The 24,733-nt window shown below is 40.6% G+C and overlaps 1 protein-coding gene across 2 annotated transcripts in view; it reads right to left on the bottom strand.

The window, feature by feature from the left end:
• Window positions 1-24,733, bottom strand: part of LOC126251963 (uncharacterized) — a 143,671-nt gene that overhangs the window by 106,420 nt on the left and 12,518 nt on the right. For both annotated transcript variants that reach the window (XR_007545816.1, XM_049952727.1), the window contains exon 2: window positions 5,300-5,585. Coding sequence is in view for 1 of the 2 variants with exons in the window: in XM_049952727.1 (XP_049808684.1) it covers window positions 5,300-5,585 (286 nt within the window). In the remaining variant the exon portion in view is untranslated. The remainder of the gene's footprint in view (window positions 1-5,299; window positions 5,586-24,733) is intronic.

The raw sequence follows: 24,733 nt of genomic DNA, 5'->3' as shown, positions 1-24,733 counted from the left end.
AAGGCTACAACCAATGCTCAAATGCATATACACTCCTGGAAATTGAAATAAGAACACCGTGAATTCATTGTCCCAGGAAGGGGAAACTTTATTGACACATTCCTGGGGTCAGATACATCACATGATCACACTGACAGAACCACAGGCACATAGACACAGGCAACAGAGCATGCACAATGTCGGCACTAGTACAGTGTATATCCACCTTTCGCAGCAATGCAGGCTGCTATTCTCCCATGGAGACGATCGTAGAGATGCTGGATGTAGTCCTGTGGAACGGCTTGCCATGCCATTTCCACCTGGCGCCTCAGTTGGACCAGCGTTCGTGCTGGACGTGCAGACCGCGTGAGACGACGCTTCATCCAGTCCCAAACATGCTCAATGGGGGACAGATCCGGAGATCTTGCTGGCCAGAGTAGTTGACTTACACCTTCTAGAGCATGTTGGGTGGCACGGGATACATGCGGACGTGCATTGTCCTGTTGGAACAGCAAGTTCCCTTGCCGGTCTAGGAATGGTAGAACGAAGGGTTCGATGACGGTTTGGATGTACCGTGCACTATTCAGTGTCCCCTCGACGATCACCAGTGGTGTACGGCCAGTGTAGGAGATCGCTCCCCACACCATGATACCGGGTGTTGGCCCTGTGTGCCTCGGTCGTATGCAGTCCTGATTGTGGCGCTCACCTGCACGGAGCCAAACACGCATACGACCATCATTGGCACCAAGGCAGAAGCGACTCTCATCGCTGAAGACGACACGTCTCCATTCGTCCCTCCATTCACGCCTGTCGCGACACCACTAGAGGCAGGCTGCACGATGTTGGGGCGTGAGCGGAAGACGGCCTAACGGTGTGCGGGACCGTAGCCCAGCCTCATGGAGACTGTTGCGAATGGTCCTCGCCGATACCCCAGGAGCAACAGTGTCCCTAATTTGCTGGGAAGTGGCGGTGCGGTCCCCTACGGCACTGCCTAGGATCCTACGGTCTTGGCGTGCATCCGTGCGTCGCTGCGGTCCGGTCCCAGGTCGACGGGCACGTGCACCTTCCGCCGACCACTGGCGACAACATCGAGACCTCACGCCCCACGTGTTGAGCAATTCGGCAGTACGTCCACCCGGCCTCCCGCATGCCCACTATACGCACTCGCTCAAAGTCCGTCAACTGCACATACGGTTCACGTCCACGCTGTCGCGGCATGCTACCAGTGTTAAAGACTGCGATGGAGCTCCGTATGCCACGGCAAACTGGCTGACACTGACGGCGGCGGTGCACAAATGCTGCGCAGCTAGCGCCATTCGACGGCCAACACCGCGGGTCCTGGTGTGTCCGCTGTGCCGTGCGTGTGATCATTGCTTGTACAGCCCTCTCGCAGTGTCCGGAGCAAGTATGGTGGGTCTGACACACCGGTGTCAATGTGTTCTTTTTTCCATTTCCAGGAGTGTAGATACTTATCATATCCTCTGGCTGGAAGACTACCTCACTAAACTTGCTGGAGGAGAATATCACTCCAAGATCAATCTCACCAATGCTTAGCTCCAGTTAGCCTTAGATCATGAATCACAGAATACTGTTGTCTCAATATGCCTTTTGGATTATATATGTACAAAGCAGCTTCCATTTAGCATTGCCTCAGCTGTTGCTTTTTCCAGTGGTTTCTGGAACAGTTAACGCATCTTATTCCGGTTTGTGTGAATTACTTGAATCTCATTATCACAGGATCCTCATGCCAAGAGCATTTGAAAAACCTCCACACTTTATCACCCTGCAGGACACAGGCCTGTGTTTTCATTTAGAGAAGTGCAGGTTTTCTTCAGATGGAAGTGGCGTATTTGGGGCATTGGCTAACCAAAGAGGGAATCAGGCCCACTGATAAGGATGTCACTGCAACAGATTTCTTGCCCTGTCTGACAAACCTATCCGAATTGTAGGTGTTCCTGGGCAAGATTAACTATTATTCCAAGTTCTTAACCCATGTGGCACACAATGTGCAACCCTTCAATCATGTACATAAAAGGGGTGTGCCTTACAAGTGGATCACTGACTGCGACTGGAATTTTACTCACCTGAAAACCACACTGAAATTTGCCCCTTGCCTCACAGCACTCTCTCCTGGTCGCCCACTGGTTGTGGTGGCAGACGCATCCACCTATATACTGGAGTGATCTTGGTGCACAGGAATGGGTTGATTGGTTGGTTCAACAACTAAAGGGGCCAATCTATGAAGTCATTGGTCCCTCCTACCTGGAATAAGCAAGTCACCAAAACTGCACACCAATGAATGGCCCAGTGCACGAAACCCAAGGAAAGAAGTGCCAAGGTCTAGCAAACAACTCAAAGGCAGAAAGTGTGATGAGGAATATACCCCCTGCCACTTACCAGAGGCACACCATCCAACAACACACAGAAAAGACTAGTGACATGGACAGGATGAAGAAAACATGGGAAGAACACTAAGCAAAACAGAACATGGTCGAAGAATTAAGAAGAGCAAAAGGAAGGGTAGAGCGAAGACAGGAGCAGACCACCAAGCCCAGAGAGCCATTGTCTGGTTGGTGCAGAGGAACCAACAGGGTGTCCTGCCAACCCCTTAATAGGCCATCAAGGCTGAGGTATCCTCCCTTATATAGAATGATAAAAACACACTTCACGAATCAACCGTAAAACCAGGTCAGTCACTGAGGCATCATCTGCTAACACCAGGGGTAGTGAGTCAGGAAGATCAAGAGTCTGCTGCAGGGCAGCTAAGGCAGGACAGTCCAGCAAACAGGGGACCGTCGTCAAACGGGCACCACAATGACAGTGGAGGTGGACCTTCGTGACAGAGGAGATGACCGTGAATCAACCAACTATGGCCGATGTGGAGCCGGCAAAGGATGATTAAGTCCTAGCGAGAGGCCTACTTGGAGGACTTCCACAAATTTGTGGTATCCTTTATCTCACATAGTTAGTTTGGCAAAGTCAGAGTATGCCACTTCATATTCAAAATCCTTAAAACTTGGCGACATGATACTGGTCAAACATACAGTTCCAGAATAGTGATCTTAAGAGCCCGCTTGCCAGTAGCCAGAGAGTTCATTCCCTGGGATCTCAACATGACCTGGGGTCCCGACAAAGACCACTGAGCGGCTACATTGGTTGAGGGCAAAAAGGGAATCTTGGACAGTCAGGATCAATGGCTGAGGAGGGTAAAATTGATCAAGAGCTTGTAAACTGCTTAAAGAATTGCTACAGATAAGGAAGGACTCGCCAGTGCAGGAACGGATATGCTCAAGAGTATGAGAGATTGCTACCAATTTCACAATGAAAACACTGGCAAGGAGTGGAATTCATTACATCCCACATGAACACATGAACGTTAGCAAAGCCAGTGTGACTGGAAACCATTGAGTCATCAGTATAGACTGCTACTGATCCCCAAGACATGTCAAGAATAGGGGCTCTCTGCTTAATAAAGTGGCAGCTTATGGTGTTCAAAAATGATTTCATCCTTTGGAAATTTTGTCATTATTTTAGGTGTTACATCTGACGTCATTGCAAACAATTGAGAATGGCTCCACAGCTGATACTACATAGTTGTGAACAATACAAAATAAAACAATGGTTTAATCCCAACAATAAAAGCCTGTATGGCAAACGGACGTCATTGAAGCTACGAAGATGAAGGCGTTTCTAAAATAAAGTGAAGTTACATTATCAGTCTTGAGATGTAAGGATAGGCACTCATGATGCATCTCTGATTAATTATTATGTGGTAATAAAAGTTGGTACATACAGATGTACGTATGATTTTAATTATGAATTATTTTAATGTTTGCACCATTAATTTAGTGGGGATACGTAATTCACTGATGGTAACTTCAGTTAGTTTTGGTGAGTGCCTCCTGTATTTAAAGGAAGGAGAGAGGTGAAGTCAGACATATTTTTTATCCTTAGTTACAGTATCACTAAAGAGAACAAACAATACTAGTATGAACAAAAAGTGAGAAGAGTAGCTAACATAAAATTTTTTATCATTAAATGATACAATCTCACTGAATATGGAAGAACAGATTGATGTAAATGGAAGCACAATAACTTTGACTGAAGATGATAATCAGGGAATACTGAGAGGTAGCCCTTAACATCAAGATTTAACAACTTGCACTTCTGTGTTCTATCAAAATATCAGTAGAAGCTTTTAAAATAAATACTGAATGTCTAAGCTAGGTGTGGTGTTACACTTATGCAATGTTTTCTATCGCAATTATAAGCACATCTATCAAGTAAATTTTTCAGATGTTTGTAAGAGATTATTTGAAGAGAGTATTACAACAATTACAAATCTGCAGCACAAACTGTGCTGCTCTCATCTTAATGTAAATAATGAAGATGTATAGGACAATAGGAAATAATAATTACCAAAGTTGGGGCAGATGACTGACCACCATGCATGAAACAAAAATGAGATGATTGCAGAAAAAAGGAGGGAGAGAGATTTTAACCCTGCTTCTGCCAAATGATAGATCAATACCATCATAACAATAACAAGAAAATTCAACAATGACACTTACATAAGAGACTGATTCAGCTGCCCAATAAATAGTTTAGACAAATAAGGAGACAAATGCAATTAAACTACAAGAAACAGAAGTAATCTTTTGTAGGGAAAAAGATAACAGCATATGCAGCAACCACAAAGTGTGTGACAGCAAAGGAATTTACACCAAAGAGAATACACAACAAAACAAACTGTAACTAAAATAGGCATCTCAAGAATATCACAATGTTAGGAATGTTTTTATAATATACATAAATACTAGACAAAGAATGAAATTTTTGGGAATATAAAAATAAACAAATAGTGTACAACTACCAGTAAAATTCTTGAAGACAGATGTCACTGCACTTAAAAAAAGTGCTGGAAAAAATAATGCACAAACAAGAAATAACATGTTCATTTGGTCTTGGTCAGATTAAGGAAAAAGAGTAATTCAACATCTTGAAAACTGCACTTTTCCTTTACAAATTGCCAGTTTTCGTAAGAGCAATCTACCCAAACAATAGTGGTTTGTTTTGATGATAACCACTTACTGAATACCAAAAGAGGACAAGTGGATTTGACCGACAAACAAATTTCAAAATACAGATGGACCTCGTCTTGGATCAATCAATTTATCAATAAAAATATAGATAACAAGAAAATGAAAAGGTAAATGCTCGGGTATTGAAGAGAAGAAAATTATGTATATTTTTTACTTATCACACTTGACAACTGACACATTCACACTTGAAAACCGACCCATTCAGTTTTAATACAAACCTCTCGTTTTGCTTTCTTCAGTTTTCTTTCCAAGGCATTCACGTCAAACTCAATATTTTTTGTACTTCGCTTTTTGAATATCAAAGACACTTGTGGTTCTGGTACATGTGGATGATTGTGTCTGTTTGCAACTCCAACAAGATTGTCATAATAAGTAAAATTTACTGGCTTTCCACAATCCAGTTTTTCATCTATGTCTAAATCCACCGTGTTCCTGTTAGAGCTCCAGTCATTTCTTGTAGGGTTTGTTTTATTATTCACTTTTTCAGTCTGCTTATTGTTGGATCTGTAACCAATAACTTTGTCTTACATACTTGTTAAATTCTCTGGTACCATATTATAATACTTAAATTCTCTTCAGAAAGTTTTACTAGTATTAGCACCTTATAATACTAACATAAAGGTGATAACCTAAATATTTCTAGTGTGCTTGAGTAAATATTATCAAATATTAAGATAGGATTAGCAAACCGTGTAATTACACCCAATATTCACAAAACTGCTGATATACTGATACTGAGTGTACATTTGAAATGTAAATATGATGGCAACATGCTTTGAAGACAGTCTGATAAACTGTATAAACCAGGTACACTTCTGAAATTCTACAATTCAATGATTCTAGGAACTGATAATGCAAATCATAATGTCTTCTCAATACTTGATATTTTTTTCTCTGTTCACACTTTTACAAGGACACTGGATATATCATGGCATCAATTTAAGGCAACAAAGCGTCATAATTAGATATAAGTACAACATGACCAGTAGACCAAACACAACTTTAATCCAAGGAAGCATTAACAGCTTGAACACAGTATTTAAATAACATTCAGCAGGAACCAATTACCTACACAAAGAGCTGCAGCAATACACAGAGTGAACTAAGGCCAAGTGTAGCTCGACTAGCCTTAAACAGACCGGAGGCCATGGCGAAATCTGATGGTGATTGATATATATTTTCAGGGTTGTCTTAAGTTTCCCCAAGTGAAATTCCCTGATATTTCCCTGATTTCCAGACAAGTTTTACCATTTTTCCCTGACAAATTTTGAGATCTCAGGGGTAAGTAAAGAAATAAGTTGACAAAAAAGGGAAGGACTTTCATATGTAAGAAAAAATCTTAAGTACTAACATCAACATCTTTTGTAATTAACTGTTTTCAGATGGACAAACCAAGCCAAATGATTTAAGTGTTTCATTAATACCACTGTAGTTATTTTATTTCGATAAAATGAAACACATTTGATGACAAAAATACACATTTCCCTGGAGTTTGAAATGTAACAGTCCTATTAAAATTAATCCAAACATGTAAATTTTAGCCATGAACAGTAATTTCTAACATAGAGGTGTATGAAAAATATGTACTTGTAAAAAAAGTTATGAAGAAAATGATTACGGAATCTTAATTACACTAATGTGTAGAAGTCTGTTAATTGGTAGGAACATTTTATATGATATGAATCTCCTGTAATTAGAAAATATAACAAGTGTATTATTAACATTGAACACCTAAGCGTTTATACACTCTACAATTAGTTTATAGACTAGAATTCACTCTTGTGTTTAATATATAAAAATCTAGATAATCTTTAAAATGTGACATTTGTTTTAGGATGAGAGTTTTAATTGTTAATTAATAGAAAAATGATTCTAAACAATGCCGAGGATTGTTCGGGATTGTTTAGAACATATATATAGGGGTAGCCATATTGGCAGGGTCGATCAGTACTTTGTGTGATCTTGGACAGAGAGCATGTAGCTGGTTGTGCATATTTATTTCATTATTGTAAGTATATTACAACTTATTTCACATTTGTCAAGATGCCTTTATTTAGTTTGAAATTGTAATAAATTTCTAGCTGAAACACAATACGAGATTGATTTTTAATTTTAACTTTTCTGAAGTTGGAATTTTTACAGTGACTGAGAATCAAGGAATTCTGCTGTGACAGATTGCCAGATACGATGAGTAAAACAACCCCATTATTACGAGTAGTTAGAGAAATGTTATAAGTTGCAAGACAGATTTAAAATACCTTTACCGATTTCAGAAACAACCTCAGAAAAGAGTAGACCTCTCGAAAGAAGTGAATAAGGCAGGGAAGAGTTGTGTAAACCAACACTATAGGTGACCACCAATACAATTTAGTTCTATCTTCATTATTGTTGGTCATTATCCACTGTGTTATGTCTATTATTTTACAGGTATTGTGTGCATTTTCCTTCAAGGAATATATGAGTACGTAGAAAACAAAACTCCAGTGACTGCCACAATTTTCTTCTTCTTCTCATCATCTATATTTTCTAGTACATAAATTACTTTCAAAGTGCCAAAATGTACTAGATAAATAAAATATCTATAAAACACCACACTGTACGGTGTACTTGCTGTGAGACAGTTGCAATTCCTGAAATCCATAGTCCGTGGCCTCTGGTCTGCCTGGGAGCACCACAGTCCTGGGTCCTTGGATAAACCATGAAAATCCACTGCATTACGTCTCACACAAATATACCCGGCCTATGGACCAGCGAGACTAGATGCGATGGGCAGGGCTTGCACATTAGTGGGAAACGATGGGCTTCAGAAATGGCCTGCAGAAATGGCCTGTGGTTTTGGCCCGTCATGGTAGTCCACTCATGTGACCAGCTATTCACATGTCACAGACACCACGTTGATAAAATGAGACCGTGGTGATCAATCCACGCAACAGATAATTTGCGCAAATACTCTGACAATCAATGCTAATGGGGATAGGTAACAACTCACTATACGGATGATCACTGAGCCACAGACAGGCACATAAAAAAGATTATCACACTCTCACAACTGAATTTTCAACCACAGGTTTGATCAGAAAAAATTGCGCGCGCGCGCACACACACACACACACACACACACACACACACACACACAGGCACAACTCAAGTACACATGATAGCCGTCTCCAGATGCTGCATCAATTATCTCTGAGAATCAGATCCAAAAAAGCTATTGCTCACACCTTCCTGCCTCTCGTCGGCAGCTGCTAGGCTAATGGCAAGACTGTGGCAGCACTGACTGCAAGCTGAGGGGAGTGATGGGAAGGGGAGAAGCAGTAAGAATGAGGGACTAGGAAGCAGCGCATGTACTCAGCTGTGCCCAGCCAGCACAATGCACGACATCATCTCAGTAAACAAACCATTTCATCTGCTGAGACAAAAGTAAGATTTTTCTGTGTTTTTTTTTCCTCTTCAAATTTCTCTGATATTTTCATGATTTCCCTGAATGTTTGAAATTCCCTGATATTTCCCTTATTTCCAGAACTTGTGGCAACCCTGATTCTATGCCCACCTCCCCATGTCAAACCATATGACCCCGGCAATGCCAGGGCTGTTTCCCTGAAGACCTTGGGCATCAACTCTGATTATGGTACTCGCAGTGCCGATGATACTGCTATTAGTGGTTGCTCCAGAATGGATGACAGAATCCCTCACGATTGTGTCGGAAGCAGGAGAACTGCAGATTTGGCCACCATGGACAGATACCCATGCCTGCATGGGAGTGCAGAACCAGCAGCAGCAGGTGATGTGACTCCCAATGTGGACAGGTTCAGAGGCAATGGTGTGACATCATCAGAGGCTGCCTGACCATCCACATGAAGGCGAGCTGATAATGATGCCTTGAGCAGAGGCTGCCCTCCATGCAGATGTTACAGAGACACCACTCCTGCCATTTGGAAACGACAGTTGGAATCCATTTAGGGCAATGTCCAAAACCACAGCCCCAGACATCCACCCCCGGCCCAAAGAAGCACAGCAGCTGCACGGGCTGATGTCCAGGTGGAAGGTGCAAGTGGCATAGCAATATCATCGGCTGGTCCCTGCGGAGTAGCTCTGCTGGGCTCTTCTTGCCAAACGGCATGAAATGATAAGCGAAGAGAATCCAATCTATGGCAACATTGGACAAAGAGTTGCCAACATACTTTTTCGTATGACTTTTGAACTTCGCACCACCTCTGCTGTGAATACTGAGCAGTGTTCTGGAAGCGGATTCCAAATACATCAGTGCCAATGATGAAGGCACACTCGACACCATGGTCGGACCAAGTACAATCAGTGCACACAAAGGTACTATCGGGAAGGTCTGTGTGAAGGTCGTGAAACTGAAGGTGACAGAGTGAGCTTAGAGTAGCGTCTCAGGGAGCAAATAGAGGCCAAAGTGAGCATGGGCCAACACATGAAGCCAAGGTGGTGAAGGGTTCACACCTATCGGCAAAGTGGCACGTAACGAGTAGTTAAGCTGCCGGAGCAAGTGCCGAAAGTGAAATCGAGGAGGCAACACAGAAGAGGGATGCGCCCCATACTGGCGATCAAAGGAGTCATTGAAGGAGGAGGCACAGGATTGTTTGCCACACTTGGCTGACAAATGGCATGCATATCTGCTGAGGAGAAAGTCACAGTGCTAGGACAGCAGTAGTTTGGCAGCTTCTGCATACAGACTCGCAACTGTGCTAGTGTAAAAGGTGCCAATGGCCAAATGGATGACATGATGGTGGATAGTATCGAGACGACGTAAGAGGGACAGACATGCAGACACATAAATGAAACACCCATAATCGAGTTTTGAATGGACAATGGACCAGTATAAATGGAGGAGGGTGGTTCGATCTGCTCCCCAGGAAGAACCACTGAGGACATGTACGACAGAGGAATCGCATACAGCAGCAACCCGGTATGAAACTTGTGCTCCATGAGTAAAGATGGTCGAGACATCACTGAAGAAGCCGCTCTCTGAGACAGGTACATGGGCAACTGCAATAGACAGCAAAATCATCAACAAAATGGGAGCTGGAAATGCCCAGCAGGAGACAGGCCAAGATAGGGTTAATGGTGATAGCAAAGAGGATGACACTCAGAACAGAGCCCTGAGGCACACCGTTTTCCTGGATAAAGGTGTCCGACAAGAATGAACCTACGTGTACCTTTGAAACTCTGTCTTTTAAAACTTTCTGAAGGAAACGGAGCATGTGGCCATGGAAGCCCCACATTTAGAGAGTATGGATGATATAGTCTGGGATTTCCTCAGAAAACCATTCACGAGATGGGTGGGCAAAGTGACGAGATGGTCAACTGCAGAATGGCGTGCTCGAAATCCACACTGTGCAATGGTTAGTAAACTGCGAGACTCAAGCCACCATAAAGGCCAGGCATGAATAATATGTTCCATCACCTTGCAAACAAAGCTGATGAGAGAAATGACGTGGTAGTTAGAATGAAGATGTTTGTCCTTACCGGGCTTAGGTATGGGTATGACAGTGGCTTCATGCCAGTGTCTCGGAAACATGCCCTCTACCCAGATGTGGTTGTACATATGAAGGAGAAAGTGCTTGCCAACAAGAGAAAGGTGCAGCAACATCTGAAAGTGAACATCTGGCCCTGGTGTGGAAAGTTGGGATGAAGTGAGAGCATGATCTAGCTCCCTCATAGTAAAGGCGGCACTGTAGCACTCACGATTCAAATAAGAGAAGGGTATTGCCTCAGCCTTCTCCAATCTTTTCCAATGTAGTAAAGCAGGGTGACACTGGGAGGAGCTTGAAATCTCAAAAAATTGTGGCTCAAGGTGTTGGATATACAAGTAGTGTCCACTATGACATCATCTGCTACGGTCAGGCTGGAAACTGGGGAATAGACCTTGGTCCCAGAGAGCTGTCGGAGGTTGGCCCACACAATGGAAGAGGGAATGGAACTATTGAAAGAACTAGTAAAGGAAATCCACCTAGCTTTTTTGCTACCCCAAAGAATGCAACGGCACTGTGCACATAACCACTTATAAGGAATGCAGCTTGCCATTGTAGAATGACGGTTAAAAACTTAGCACGTCTCCATGTGCGAATGGCGTCGCAGCATACCTCACTACACCAAGGGCCTGGGACATTGTGCAGTACAGAAGAAATGAGAGGAATGGAACATTCTGTGGTGGACTCGATACTACTTCATTCACTTTGTGAACTCAGTCTACTGAGGACTTACAGGAACGTATGTTCATTTTCCTGTGGTTTGGTGTACCCACCAGACAAAGTGGTGATAAACAGTTTCCACCCACACAACAGCAGGCTACAAAACACTGCATTTCATTATTCATGATTGTCTGAATATGTCAGGTCAGTAAGTTCCATAGACTACATCGCACACTCTCACTGTGGTGTTGAACACATCATCCTATGAAAATAGAAATGATTCAAAGAAAAGACTTTACAATAACTCAGCACAAAATAACCCAGCACAAGAGGGAAAGAAAAGCTCTGTCCTGTTACACTGTCTAATGTGATATAGATCTAGCATAGAATATGTTTGAAAGCCTTTGGGTTGCCACTAGGATGAAAGTGTTGAAAAACAATGCTGTTGGAGAGGTGACAATTTTCTGGTGAAATATCAAGTTACTGGAGACATGTCCTTATGTATTTACACATGAAGGGGTGAAGGTGGGGGGGGGGGGGAGGAGAGTGATGGGAACTGTCCCTGTCCCTGGATACACAGTGTTATCTCTTACAGCTGGCAAGTGGGACCAGGTTGAGGGGGGGGGGGCTTACGACACAGGGAAAGGGGGGGAGGGAAAGGGGGGGGCAATTGGTCCATAACCTGTGTTCAGATATCTGTGGGGGCACACTTCAGAGGCAGGAGGGGGAGAGGTATATCCAATATTTATTGTTTATGGTAGTACTATTTTTTGACCATATAGATTTAAATTTGTTTTTAAAATGATTCCACTCATCTCCCAGAGAACCACAATATTCCCAGTATTGATGTATACATGCTGGCAAGTTGACAGGCAGTCTTGGCATCTGTCAGATAACTGATACCAAAATTGATTTTTTTAGTATCATCATAATTTCTCCTTGTTTTTCCCCACTGACTTTTTCCCCTCTGTGATAAGAGTTACTGCAAATTTACAAGAGTGTAAATATGCATTTAGGTTATAGTCAGTACCCGTAGAAAGGCTATCTCCAAAAATTTTAGTGGGTAAACTCCATTATACCTTTGCTGCATGTTTTAGTGCAACAAATATGTTTTTATAAACTGTAATAATAATCAAAAATTGGACAACAATTACACTGGAAGTAACAAAAATTGATTAAATTCTGATACTTTCATTGTCAAAATCAGGAATCAAACACAGACAAAAAACTCTTAGAAATCGTAGGTTTATGAGCATCCATAGCATAAAGCAATGCTGATTTATACACCCCAAAATTTCCATAATTTTGTTTTATTTCTTGAGTTTTCATCCTGTTCTATGAGTATGAAATAATGTCTTGCCCAGTACAAAATTGTACATACTAAATTTTGCCTATGATGGGTGATGGCTCATATGCAGAAAATTATATTCAGCCACTTTACCAACATGTAATTGGAGTGAACTCTACATGAAAGTTTGCAGATATCAAATATTCATGGCATCAGAAGATGGTTCTCCTTGTACACTAATGGATGAATCTAAAATGGTTCCTTAAATACATTGCTAATCAATTCCTAGTTGTGATGACTTGGTATCCTATTTTCACTGACATTCTTTACTTTTTCTTCTTCTTCTTCTTTCGATTTCGGCCATCTTTGGACCACGTTCAACAACTCACTTGCCCGGCTTTTTGATCTTTTTTCTCTCTTCCCAATATTTCCTCATCATTTTCGAATGGTTCCTCCTCTGCTCTTCCGACCATTTCCTGTTATTATTCTTTAGTTTCGTTTCTTCTGGAAAACACTTAATTTCTTTCACTATTTGTCTAAACTTTTTCCTGTCCCTGATTGACTCACGGGTGACATTAAAATAGGCCAAATCCTTTTTCACCATCTGTATCCATTTATTGTTGGTTTTTTCGTTCCTGTTACTATGTTCAAACACTTTTCTTGTTAGTCTGTTTCCATCCATCCTCGACAGGTGACCATAAAACGTTAGTCTGCGTTTACGCATTGCATCACTCACTTTCTCAATAGTTTTGTACATTTCCTTATTACTCTTTAGCTTGTACTCTTCTCCAATCTTTCTCGGTCCTAATATTTTTCTCAAAATTTTCCTTTCTTTCCTTTCCATGTTTTCTATTTCCCCCTTTTTGTTAAGAGTTAGGCACTCCGATGCATACAGGCATTCTGGTCTAATGACAGTTTTATAATGTCTTAATTTAGCTTGAATCGAAATGTTTTTTTGTTATATATGTCTTTGGTTTTTTGAAAAGCAAATTCCATTTTCCTTGCTCTCGCCTGGTTTGCACTCTTGTCTAAACCATTCACTTGAATTATTTCACCTAAATACTTAAATTTTTCTACTCTCTTAATATTGCCGTATTTAGTAATAAGATTTTTCTTGTTATTTCTATGATTAGACATATACACGGTTTTTTCAAATGAAATCTGCAGTCCAGCTCTGGCCGAAACTTCTTGTAGTTTCTCCAAGTAATTCTGAGCTATTTCTTCGTTTTCTGTAATTATTGCCAGATCGTCTGCAAAAGCTAAACAGTCCACTTCTATTTTTTCTTTTTTTGTTCCAATTCTGATGTCATTCTTGGTGCCTTTGAGTTCTTCTTTCCATATTCTCAATATCTTTTCCAGTACGCAGTTGAAGAGGATTGGGGATAAACCATCACCTTGTCTAACACCTGTTTTAATTTCGAACTTCCTTGAAATTTCACCCATAAATTTAACTTTGGCCTTACTGTTTGTTAGCGTCTGTTTGATAATTTGAATTGTTTTCTTATCGACCCCAAATTCTTCCAATACTTTCAGTAATGTTTCTCTATCTACCGAGTCGTATGCTTTTTTGAAATCTACAAATACTATTGCAAATCTCTGGCCTCTTGAGATTCTGTAACGAATTAGTGTTTTCAGGTTAAATATTTGTTCAACACAGGATCTACCTTGTCTAAAACCTGCTTGATATTCACCTATTTTTTTATCCAGAACTGGCCCCACGATTTGAAGTAATTTCCTTGACAAAATTTTGTATCCTACTGGTAGTGGCGAGATCCCTCTATAATTATTAACATTCATCTTATCCCCCTTTTTGTGTAGTGGGTGTATCAGGGCACACTGCCAGTCTTCAGGAATTCTTTCTTCGTCCCAGATCTTCTTAAACATATGTTCCAAAACTTGTGGGAGGTTGGTATCCATTATTTTTAGGATTTCTGGTACTATGGAGTCTTCACCTGGGGCTTTATTGTTTTTTAGACTGTGTATTATGTGTTTTATTTCTTCAGCGCCTGGAGGTTTTGACTCGGTATTAGTATTTCGGTGGTTTTCAAAACTCATTTTATCTTTGGGGGGTTCACAATTTAGTAGATTCTCGAAATATTTTGCTAATATTTCACAATTAGTCTTGTTTGTCAAACCTAGCTTGTTCTCTTCATCTTTAAAACATAAATTTGGGGATTGGTATTTGGTTAGCTGTTTTCTAAAAGTTTTGTAGAAATCTCTAGAATTATTTCTTTTAAAGTCTTCCTCAATCTGTTCTAGGTTATCCTGAAATTGTCTTCTTTTTTTATTACGGAAAACTTAGCTGTTTCTCTTCTCTGGATTTTAAAATTGTCAAGATCTTGAGGATCTTTTGTGGAGTTCCATTTCTGCCACAATTTCTGTCTCTTCTCCAGGTTCTCATCACATTCATTGTCCCACCATGGATGTCTTCTTACTCTTTTCACGAGACAATTTTCTTTTGCTATTTCAACTATTTCGTTTTTGATCTCCTCCCATCCCGCTTCCTTATTTATTGTGGATATGCCATCGCTATCTTTGTGCAATGCTCTTTGAAACCGTTGTTCAATTTCTTCATTTTTTAAAGTTTCTGTGTTATATTTTGGAATTTTGTAAAAGGTTTTCTTCTCTTTTCGAAATGGGAGTGGTCTGAATTTAATCGTAGTCAAATAGTGGTCTGAATCAACATCAAGGCTTTTCAGCACTTTAGTGTTTTGAATTTCTTCTTGACAATGAAGTGAGATAGCCACATGGTCAATTTGGAATTCTCCGAGAAGTGGATTTGGTAATCTCCATGTTTTAGTTTTTCGGCTCAGCTTTTTGAAATGTGTTGTCATTATTTTCAAGTTGAAATGCCTACATACCTCTATAAGCCTTTCTCCATTTTTTGAAGTTCTTTTGTGACCTGGGAAGAGGCCTACTGTTCCATGGTATTTTTTCTCCCTTCCTATTTGTGCGTTAAAATCGCCTACTAACATTTTGATGTTCTTCTTTGAGCACCTATCCAGTTCCATTTCAAGTATCTCCCAAAATTCTTCAACTTTCTCCGGGTTATTTTTGTTGTCCTGGTTTATGGGTGCATGGCAGTTGATTATAGAGTATCCTTTGTTTTTACATTTAATCTCAAGAATGGATAGTCTCTCAGAACTCGAGTAGAAGTTAGTAACTGAATCTAAAATTGAGTGATGTACCAGAAATGCTGTTCCCAGGTATGGCATTTGTTTCATTAAGATTTTACCTGGTTTTCCTTTAAATAAACGATAGTTTTCAAAATCTAAAGCAGTTTCATCTAAAAACCTTGTTTCTTGCAATGCACATATTAAAATTTCTTTCTGGTTCAGCTTTTCAATCAATAATTTCAATTTTCCTACTTTAATTAGAGAGTTTACATTTAGGGTTGCAAACATAGTTGCTTTCTTAAATTTCAGTGTTGAGGGCTGCATACATGTTGGTTGGGGTCCTCCAAAATCCTTTGACCCCTTTGCATTGTTTCTACGAACAACGGAGGATTTGCCATTCGGTCTACCTCTTGGAGTAGTGTCTATCTTTGACGACGTTCCCATCATGCTTTGCAGTAATTGTTGGATAATAAATTAGGGGATCGGGTTGCCCAGAATCCGACATTAAAACCAAGGTAGTAAGCCCTGGAGTTAGCTCTTCCGCTCTCTCTGCCGTTGGGAAATTGTTCCTCTTCCGCCATTGAGACCGTTGGCTGGGTTTCACCTAGTAACCCTAGGCAGGGGCCCTATGACAGGGTGCTACCATCTGGAGCCGGACGGACCCTGGTTTTTTTACGAGGTTGTTACTCCTCCCCCTCCACACTTCCCCATCCTCTTGTTTTTAGATGGGCCCGGGCTTGGGACCGGCTTGCTTTTTATTATATTTAAATATATTTTTTAAGTTAAGTGCGCACAGAGGTGTCTAAGCAAATATTCTTCTCATGCTGTGTATATGAATTGAATGGGAAGAAGCACTAACAACTGGTACAATGAGAAGTGCGCATTGCAATGCACTTCACAGTGCTTTGCAGAGTATAGCTGTAAATATTGAAAGGTACATTTTATCACTATTAGCTCCACTCTTTCATATTTTACTCAGGGATGGAAGAAGGGACTACATAACTCTGTAGGCTCTCAAATGTTTCTTACGGCACTTGCAAAACATAGTTGAGGCAATAGTAGATTTTTACTATCCATATACCACTTCCCTAAATTAATTTGATAATCTTTCGTGACTGGAATGTAATCTTTCTTCTGAAGAGTCCTGTTCAGTTGTGAATGAAGTATTCTACTCCATGCCAAGTAGTGCCTTTTGTTGAAATGTTAAAACTATGAGGCTGACAAAGTCAAAACCATATCTCTGCCATTCACAGACAATGAATTACCAATGTGCCATCTGAGTGTGTCTTACAAACTCGATTCTTCAACCTGTCACAAGCTGCTGCTCTTTCCTTCTAACCCCTACAGATGGACTCTTACTGTGCTGTGAGACTGGTATATCGGAGAGAAAGGTTACAGCAGAGGATTTTGACGTATCTAAGCCTCAGGATTGTTAAAGAGTAACCAAAATCCTTTACTCCAAGCAGAGTGTATACTGAAATGATTAGGTGTGTTAGGTTTCGAAAGAAAGGGAGGAGCCAATGACAAGTTGAGGCTTCGAATTGGTTTGTGAGAGCTACACAGTAGCATATAATTATCGTAGTGACCTGTCCTCAAAAGGCTGAGATATAGTTTCACACCACAGTTCCCTACGTAGTTTTAGCTGCTTCCACATAATCAGTGCCCCGAAATTTCTGTAACACACTAAACTGGCCAGTTACAGTCTTACAAGGAAGTATCTGAAGTGCTTTCTTCTTTTCATTCATTTATTATTCTATCAACTGATGAGAATCCCACAAACTATAGCAGTAATAAAAATAGAGTTACCAGAATGTCTTGTATGGAGTCTCTTTGGAAGATGTTCAACATTTTCCTATAAATATAATTTTTGAAAAAGATTAGTAGTGTGCCTAGTCAATAAATTGTGGCTAACATGTTCAAAATTATGTTTCAAAAGGTAAAATTAATAAAGTCTTACTCTGATGCACTCATATTCATACTTTTACATGGAAGCAGAAAATATTTAAGGCTAGGTGTCTAACGAATTTGTAAAAACCATAGTCACAATATATAGACTACAACCAAATAATAACTAAAATGCTGTACCAGGGAATTGTGATTGATTCATCACTGGGAAAAAGACGATGAACCAGCCACAATGGAAATGTATTAAAACCTTCTACCTAATAACATATGTAAAAGGTTAGACATTACACTAACTACATTCACTTCTTGTCACCTAAAAAGGAGGGCAGATCAGCTGGTAAACCAGTTGCTGCCCTTATATATTGATACAAAACACGTTTTGTTAAAATGTGGCGAACAGCATTGCACACAGCTGCACTGGAGGAGGAATCTGTGTGTCAGAGGACAGTGCCCTATCTGGAGGTGCATTATAAGTACTTCCTCCCACCTCAGATGTCAGAAGGAGGAGGATCATTTGTTGTTACATTGATCACATTTGTTGGTGATTCCAAACTCTAGCAACTACTTCTTGATACTGTATCTCAACAGAGAGGTGACTATACAGTGTGTTACAAAAAGGTACGGCCAAACTTTCAGGAAACATTCCTCACAAACAAAGAAAGAGAATATGTTATGTGGACATGTGTCCGGAAACGCTTACTTTCCATGTTAGAGCTCATTTTATTACTTCTCTTCAAATCACATTAATCATGGAATGGAAACACACAGCAACAGAACGTACCAGCGTGACTTCAAACACTTTGTTACAGGAAATGTTCAAAATGTCCTCCGTTAGCGAGGATACATGCATCCACCCTCTGTCGCATGGAATCCCTGATGCGCTGATACAGCCCTGTAGAATGGCGTATTGTATCACAGCCGTCCACAATACGAGCACGAAGAGTCTCTACATCTGGTACCAGGGTTGCGTAGACAAGAGCTTTCAAATGCCCCCATAAATGAAAGTCAAGAGGGTTGAGGTCAGGAGGGCGTGGAGGCCATGGAATTGGTCCGCCTCTACCAATCTATTGGTCACCGAATCTGTTGTTGAGAAGCGTACGAACACTTCGACTGAAATGTGCAGGAGCTCCATTGTGCATGATCCACATGTTGTGTCGTACTTGTAAAGGCACATGTTCTAGCAGCACAGGTAGAGTATCCCGTATGAAATCATGACAACGTGCTCCATTGAGCGAAGGTGGAAGAACATGGGGCCCAATCAAGACATCACCAACAATGCCTGCCCAAACGTTCACAGAAAATCTGTGTTGGTGACGTGATTGCACAATTGCGTACGGATTCTCGTCAGCCATGTTGATTGTGAAAATTTACAATTTGATCATGTTGGAATGAAACCTCATCCGTGAAGAGAACATTTGCACTGAAATGAGGATTGACACATTGTTGGATGAACCATTCACAGAAGTGTACCCGTGGAGACCAATCAGCTGCTGATAGTGCCTGCACACGCTGTACATGGTACGGAAACAACTGGTTCTCCCGTAGCACTCTCCATACAGTGACGTGGTCAACGTTACCTTGTACAGCAGCAACTTCTCTGATGCTGACATTAGGGTTATCGTCAACTGCATGAAGAATTGCCTCGTCCATTGCAGGTGTCCTCGTCGTTCTAGGTCTTCCCCAGTCGCGAGTCATAGACTGCAATGTTCCGTGCTCCCTAAGACGCCGATCAATTGCTTCGAACGTCTTCCTGTTGGGACACCTCCGTTCTGGAAACGATACAAACGTACCGCGCCACGGCTATTGCCCCGTGCTAATCCATACATCAAATAGGCATCTGCCAACTCCGCATTTGTGAACATTGCACTGACTGCAAAACCACGTTCATGATGAACACTAACCTGTTGATGCTACGTACTGATGTGCTTGATGCTAGTACTGTAGAGCAATGAGTCGCATGTCAACACAAGCACCGAAGTCAACATAACCTTCCTTCAATTGGGCCAACTGGCGGTGAATCGAGGAAGTACAGTACATACTGACGAAACTAAAATGAGTTCTAACATGGAAATCAAGCGTTTCCAGACATGTCCACATAACATCTTTTCTTTATTTGTGTGTGAGGGATGTTTCCTGTAAGTTTGGCCGTACCTTTTTGTAACACCCTGTATGTACAGGAGCAGCACACTGGAAAATTATATTTTTCATACAGGCATAGTTACCCCTTCATTACCCTGAATTCCACATTCCCTGGTACCCAACAGAATGACACCACCTTATCCTGTGTCTCGATGACAAAGGGTGTCATGGACCATCTGGATATGTTTTTCTGCTGGGTAGATGTGATAGATAACCTGATGTGCATGTGAATACATCTCATCTCTTCCACCAGTTCCAAGAGTGCATATAATTAACCATCATACACCCTGAATGGATTAGATAACTAAATATTGATAGTATATTTAGAGCATCCAGTGGCATTTCCTCCACAGGTAACTAATGTAAAATACAACATAGTCAGATAAAATTTTGTAAAACATGGATGCTGCTGGAGTTTGGGAGGACTAAACATTTAAGATTAGCAGTATCTTATTCAACCCCCTCCTCCCCTGGCTGGAATCTATGTGCCCCATCTGCATGTCTCTGTAGTTAATCCTAACTGCAACTGTGAGAATGTTTCCTAAATACTTGCAAAAATTTTATCTGAGAAAGGATATTGTAACATCCCAATATTTAACTAGTGGGGCACGTGAAAATGCCTAAACACCACATCTAGGCTGCTGGCTCACCAGCACTCATCATCAATCCACAAAGCAGACTTCATCACTGTCAAGCTCGTCTCCCCATGTCCTGGAACTGGCACACTAACACACTTGGCTGGACAGGTGTGTAAAACATGGAATTAAACACAGTTTGAGGTAAAATTCCTTCTGTAAGCTGATCGAACTAAATTAATTCTGGGTCTTCTTATTAATCATGATGGTGAATGACACCAACCTTGACATAGCACAATAATGCAGTCCGGTTCAAGTGACACTAGCTCCTGCTTCAAGTGAAGGATTACTGCTGAAATTTTTTAATTTTTATGGTAGCTTATTGGAAATGCATGCAGCAGAATACTGCACACCTTACTGCATAAGAATCAAGGCATTGTACTCAAATGGAGATTGGATTTCCACTAGTATTATCTGTGTGAAAGCTGCTAATTCCTTCCTTCCTTCCGTCCGTCCACATTACAGTCAGAGGAAGGCAATGGCAAACCACCTCCACTAGGATCTTGCCTAGTACAGCAGTGCGGGTATCCCGCATCATCCCCTACGCTCTGTCAAGGAGTATGGGACTTCGTCATTTATGAATGGGAAGAGATACCCTAAAACGTAATGTCGGACATTATAAGCAAATGAAAATGCACAAAGTAGACTAGTTTTCTAGTTGTTATCAAGATGGGATTGCACAAAGGCACTGTAAAACTCGAGCAGACATGATCAGTCTGCTTCACACGGCCTGTGGCTGAGGTGTTCTAATATATTTAATGGCTTTAGGTCTTTATACTCTTGAGGTGTGGTAACCATCTCAGCCTCTCATCAAATATAAGGCTCTGAAATCTTGCTGAACATACAAAAATGAGAACAGCATCCCTCATTTTAAGAGCAGTTGGGTTAAAAGGGCATTGGGAATTATTTAAGACAAACACATTTCTCTTCTCCAAATATGTTATCTTTAGCCATAGTAGAGGAGTACTCATTGCAAGACTGGGGGAGAAACAGAATGTGGCAAAGTCGCCCACAAACAATGAACACTCAATGAGAGACTTAACTGTGATCATAGCACTGTTGGCTATAGAAAACTGAGTTACTGAGAGATCCCTAAAGAATGCCAAACCCCCCCTCAAATCTTTCAGAGAGTATTGCTGACCTTATATTAAAAAATTTAGAAAGAAAGGACTGTCTGAATATGAGTAGCAACATCCAAAACCGCATTTGTGGAGCTGTCCCAGGATGTTATATGCCCAAGTTATGTCACAGAGCCTCTCAAGTTTGAAGAATATACCATTCGCATGTTGCCTACATAGGAAAGATTGTTGTATTCCTGCTTCCAACAGGGTGATGATGTCGAGGGTTGAGTAATACTTCTCAGATTCTCACTGGAAGTGACCATGTAAGTTCCTGTGACTCTAGGATCCACGTCACATGCTTCTGACCATGCATTCTTGTTGGCTTTTCTACACAACTAGTAAGGGCCAAGCTATGATAACTACAGGGCAACATTCAGTTCTCCTAGGTTTCAGGAGGGGAACTACAATTGCTTCTCTCCATGGGGGGAAAGTCTCCAAATCAGCCAAATTTTACTAAAAAGAGTTATGAAGATTTTGTTTGCATCATTTTCATGATACTATAACATGATTGACTGGATTCGATTCTTACCAGGTACAGTCTCCTTGATCAAGACAATACACAACACATCTTCCACACAGAAAAGGGACAGTTGGAATCTTTGGTTTGTTGGAATAAGAATTCCAACCACCCTTTTTCATTAATGGCCAAGATGGCAAAAAGCTGGATCCAAGTTTTCAGTGGCAGTGATCAAACTGAAGTATTCTGCCACTACCTACATGATGTCTCCAGGTATAGGCTGGAGACATTCCCACTTCATTACTACTGCTGTTATTGGTGCCCGGAGATGTTTCCGATATCCTCCCTTCTGGCTTTCCATATCTTTGAGAAGTGAGTGAAACTTGGTATGATCTCATCTTGCTCTATACATCTATATTTTGCAAACAACCATGAGGTGCGTGGCAGAGCGTACGTCATACTGAATGAGTTATTAGGGTTTCTTCCCATTTCATTCACGTACAGAGAATGGGAAGAATGACTGTTTTAAAGCCTCTGTATGTGCAATAATTATTCTAATCTTAACATCACGATCCCTATGTGAGCTACATATAGGGGGTTTTAGAATATTCCTAGAGTCATCATTTAGAGCTAGTTCTTTAAACTTTTTTACTAGACTTTCTCGAGATAGTTTACATCTACCTTCAAGAGTTTGCCAGTTCAGTTTCTTCATTATCTCTGACACTCTCCCACAGATAAAAGGAACCTGTGACCATTCATGTTGCCCTTCTCTCTGTAGTTCAATACGTCCTCTTAGTCCTATTTGGTATGTGTCCCGCATATTTGAGCAATATCCTAAAATCAGTCACATGAGTGATTTGTAAACAATCTCCTTTGTAGACTGACTGCATAATTCCATTTCATATCCCTACAAAATGTTACACCCAGACATTTGTACCAGCTGGCCAATTCCAGCAGTGGCTCATTTATATTACAGACATAGGCTACTACATTTTTTCATTTTGTGAAGTGCATAATTTTACGTTTCTAGCATTTAAATCACGTTGCCAATCTTAACACCACTTTGAAATCTTATCAAGATTGACTGAATATTTATGCAGCTCCTTTCAGACAGTAATTCATCATAGGTAAGTGCTTCATCTGCAAAAAGCTTGAGGTTTATTAGTAATATTGTCTGCAAGGTCATTAATATACAACATGAACAGCAAGCATCACAACACACTTCCCCAGGCACACCTGAAGTTATTTCTGCACCTGATGATGACTCTCCATCCAAGATAACATTGCGCCCTCCCTACCAGAAAGTCCTCAATCCAGTCACAAATTTCATTTGATACTCAATATGATCATACTTTGGATGACAAGTGAAGGGAACAACTTCTGAGTCAAATACTTTTTGTAAATCAAGAAATACTGCATCTACCTGTCTGTCTTGATCCAAAGTTTACAGTATGTCATGTGAGAAATGTGCTAGTGGTGCTTCACAGATCAATGTATTGTATCTTCTCAATAAAAAATCAGGTGCTGACAAAAAGCAGTAAGTTTGGTTTTCAAACAGTTAGATTTATTTCTGAATCTGGAGGCATGGTTTACACAAGAAGTCACTTGATCAAGGAGCTTCCAAAAAACCTAAGAGTAAAAGCGCATGTGTTGTGACTCAAAAATAAGAAACAGACATAAATAAAACATAATGCTCATATAGGATGTTGATTAATAATTTAACACAAAACTTCTTTTTAAATACGTTAACAAAAAGCATTTACTTTAACACAATGTTTTTGGAATCCATGCTGGTTGGCTTGGAAGAGGTCATTCTGTTCGAGAAACCTTATTATGTTTGAGCTCAGAATATCTTCTAAGATTCTACAACAAATCGATGTCAAGGTACTGTACAGTAATTTTGTGGTTCACTTCTACTACCCTTCTTATAGAAGGGTGTGACCTGTGATTTTTTCCAAGAACTGGACTGTTTGTTTGAGGGATCTACAATAGATTATAATTAGAAGAGGGACTAATTCAGCCACAAATTCAGTATAGAATCTGGCAGGGTTTCCATCAGGCCCAGGAGCTTTATTCAATTTTAACAATTTCAGCTGTTTCTCAACGCTACTGACACTAATACTTATTTCATTCGTCTCTCCAGTGGTATGAGGATAAAACTGGGGTAATTCTCCTGTTTTTTTTTTTTTTTTTTTTTTTTTTTTTTTTTTTTTTTTTTTTTTTTTTTTGTAATGGAATATTTGAAAATAGAGTTGAGCATTGCAGCTTTTGCTTTACTACCCACAATTTCAGTTCCTTTCTCATTCGCTAGGAACTGGACACTTACTGCCTTTACATACAAGAATTTCTTTGGGTTTTGTAAAGAATCATTTGATAATATTCTGCTATGGTAGGCATTGAAGGCATCACACATTGCTCCTTAACAGCCAAATGCTTTTCATTCAGCATCTCTCTGTCTATAGCCCTATGCTTTGTTTTGCACCTATTATGCAATAATCTGTTTCTTTAGAAGTTTCTTTACAGTGACAGTGAACCACAGGGGTTTCCTCCCATTATGAACTGCTCTATGGATACATATCTACGCAGTGCATGGTCAACTATTCTTTTAAACTTGAGCCGTTGTACCTCTACATGTTTGGGTCCTGTGTTGGATGTTTAAAGTCCCTCATTGAGATATGACACTACTGATTTTTTATCCGTTTGACTGTTCTTTGTACCTTTCCCCTTGTGACTCTAAAGACTGTGAAATTGTGGGTCTTGATTGTGGCATAACACTTGTCATTCTGCCATGAGAAATGTTGTTTCTGAAGGGGGACTGAGGACTTTGGGACAG

Source organism: Schistocerca nitens, chromosome 4 (assembly GCF_023898315.1).
Source record: "Schistocerca nitens isolate TAMUIC-IGC-003100 chromosome 4, iqSchNite1.1, whole genome shotgun sequence".
Classification (NCBI taxonomy): Eukaryota; Metazoa; Arthropoda; class Insecta; order Orthoptera; family Acrididae; genus Schistocerca; species Schistocerca nitens.
The sequence above is the reverse complement of the archived record's forward strand: the minus strand, read 5'-3'. Positions and strand labels throughout refer to the sequence as shown.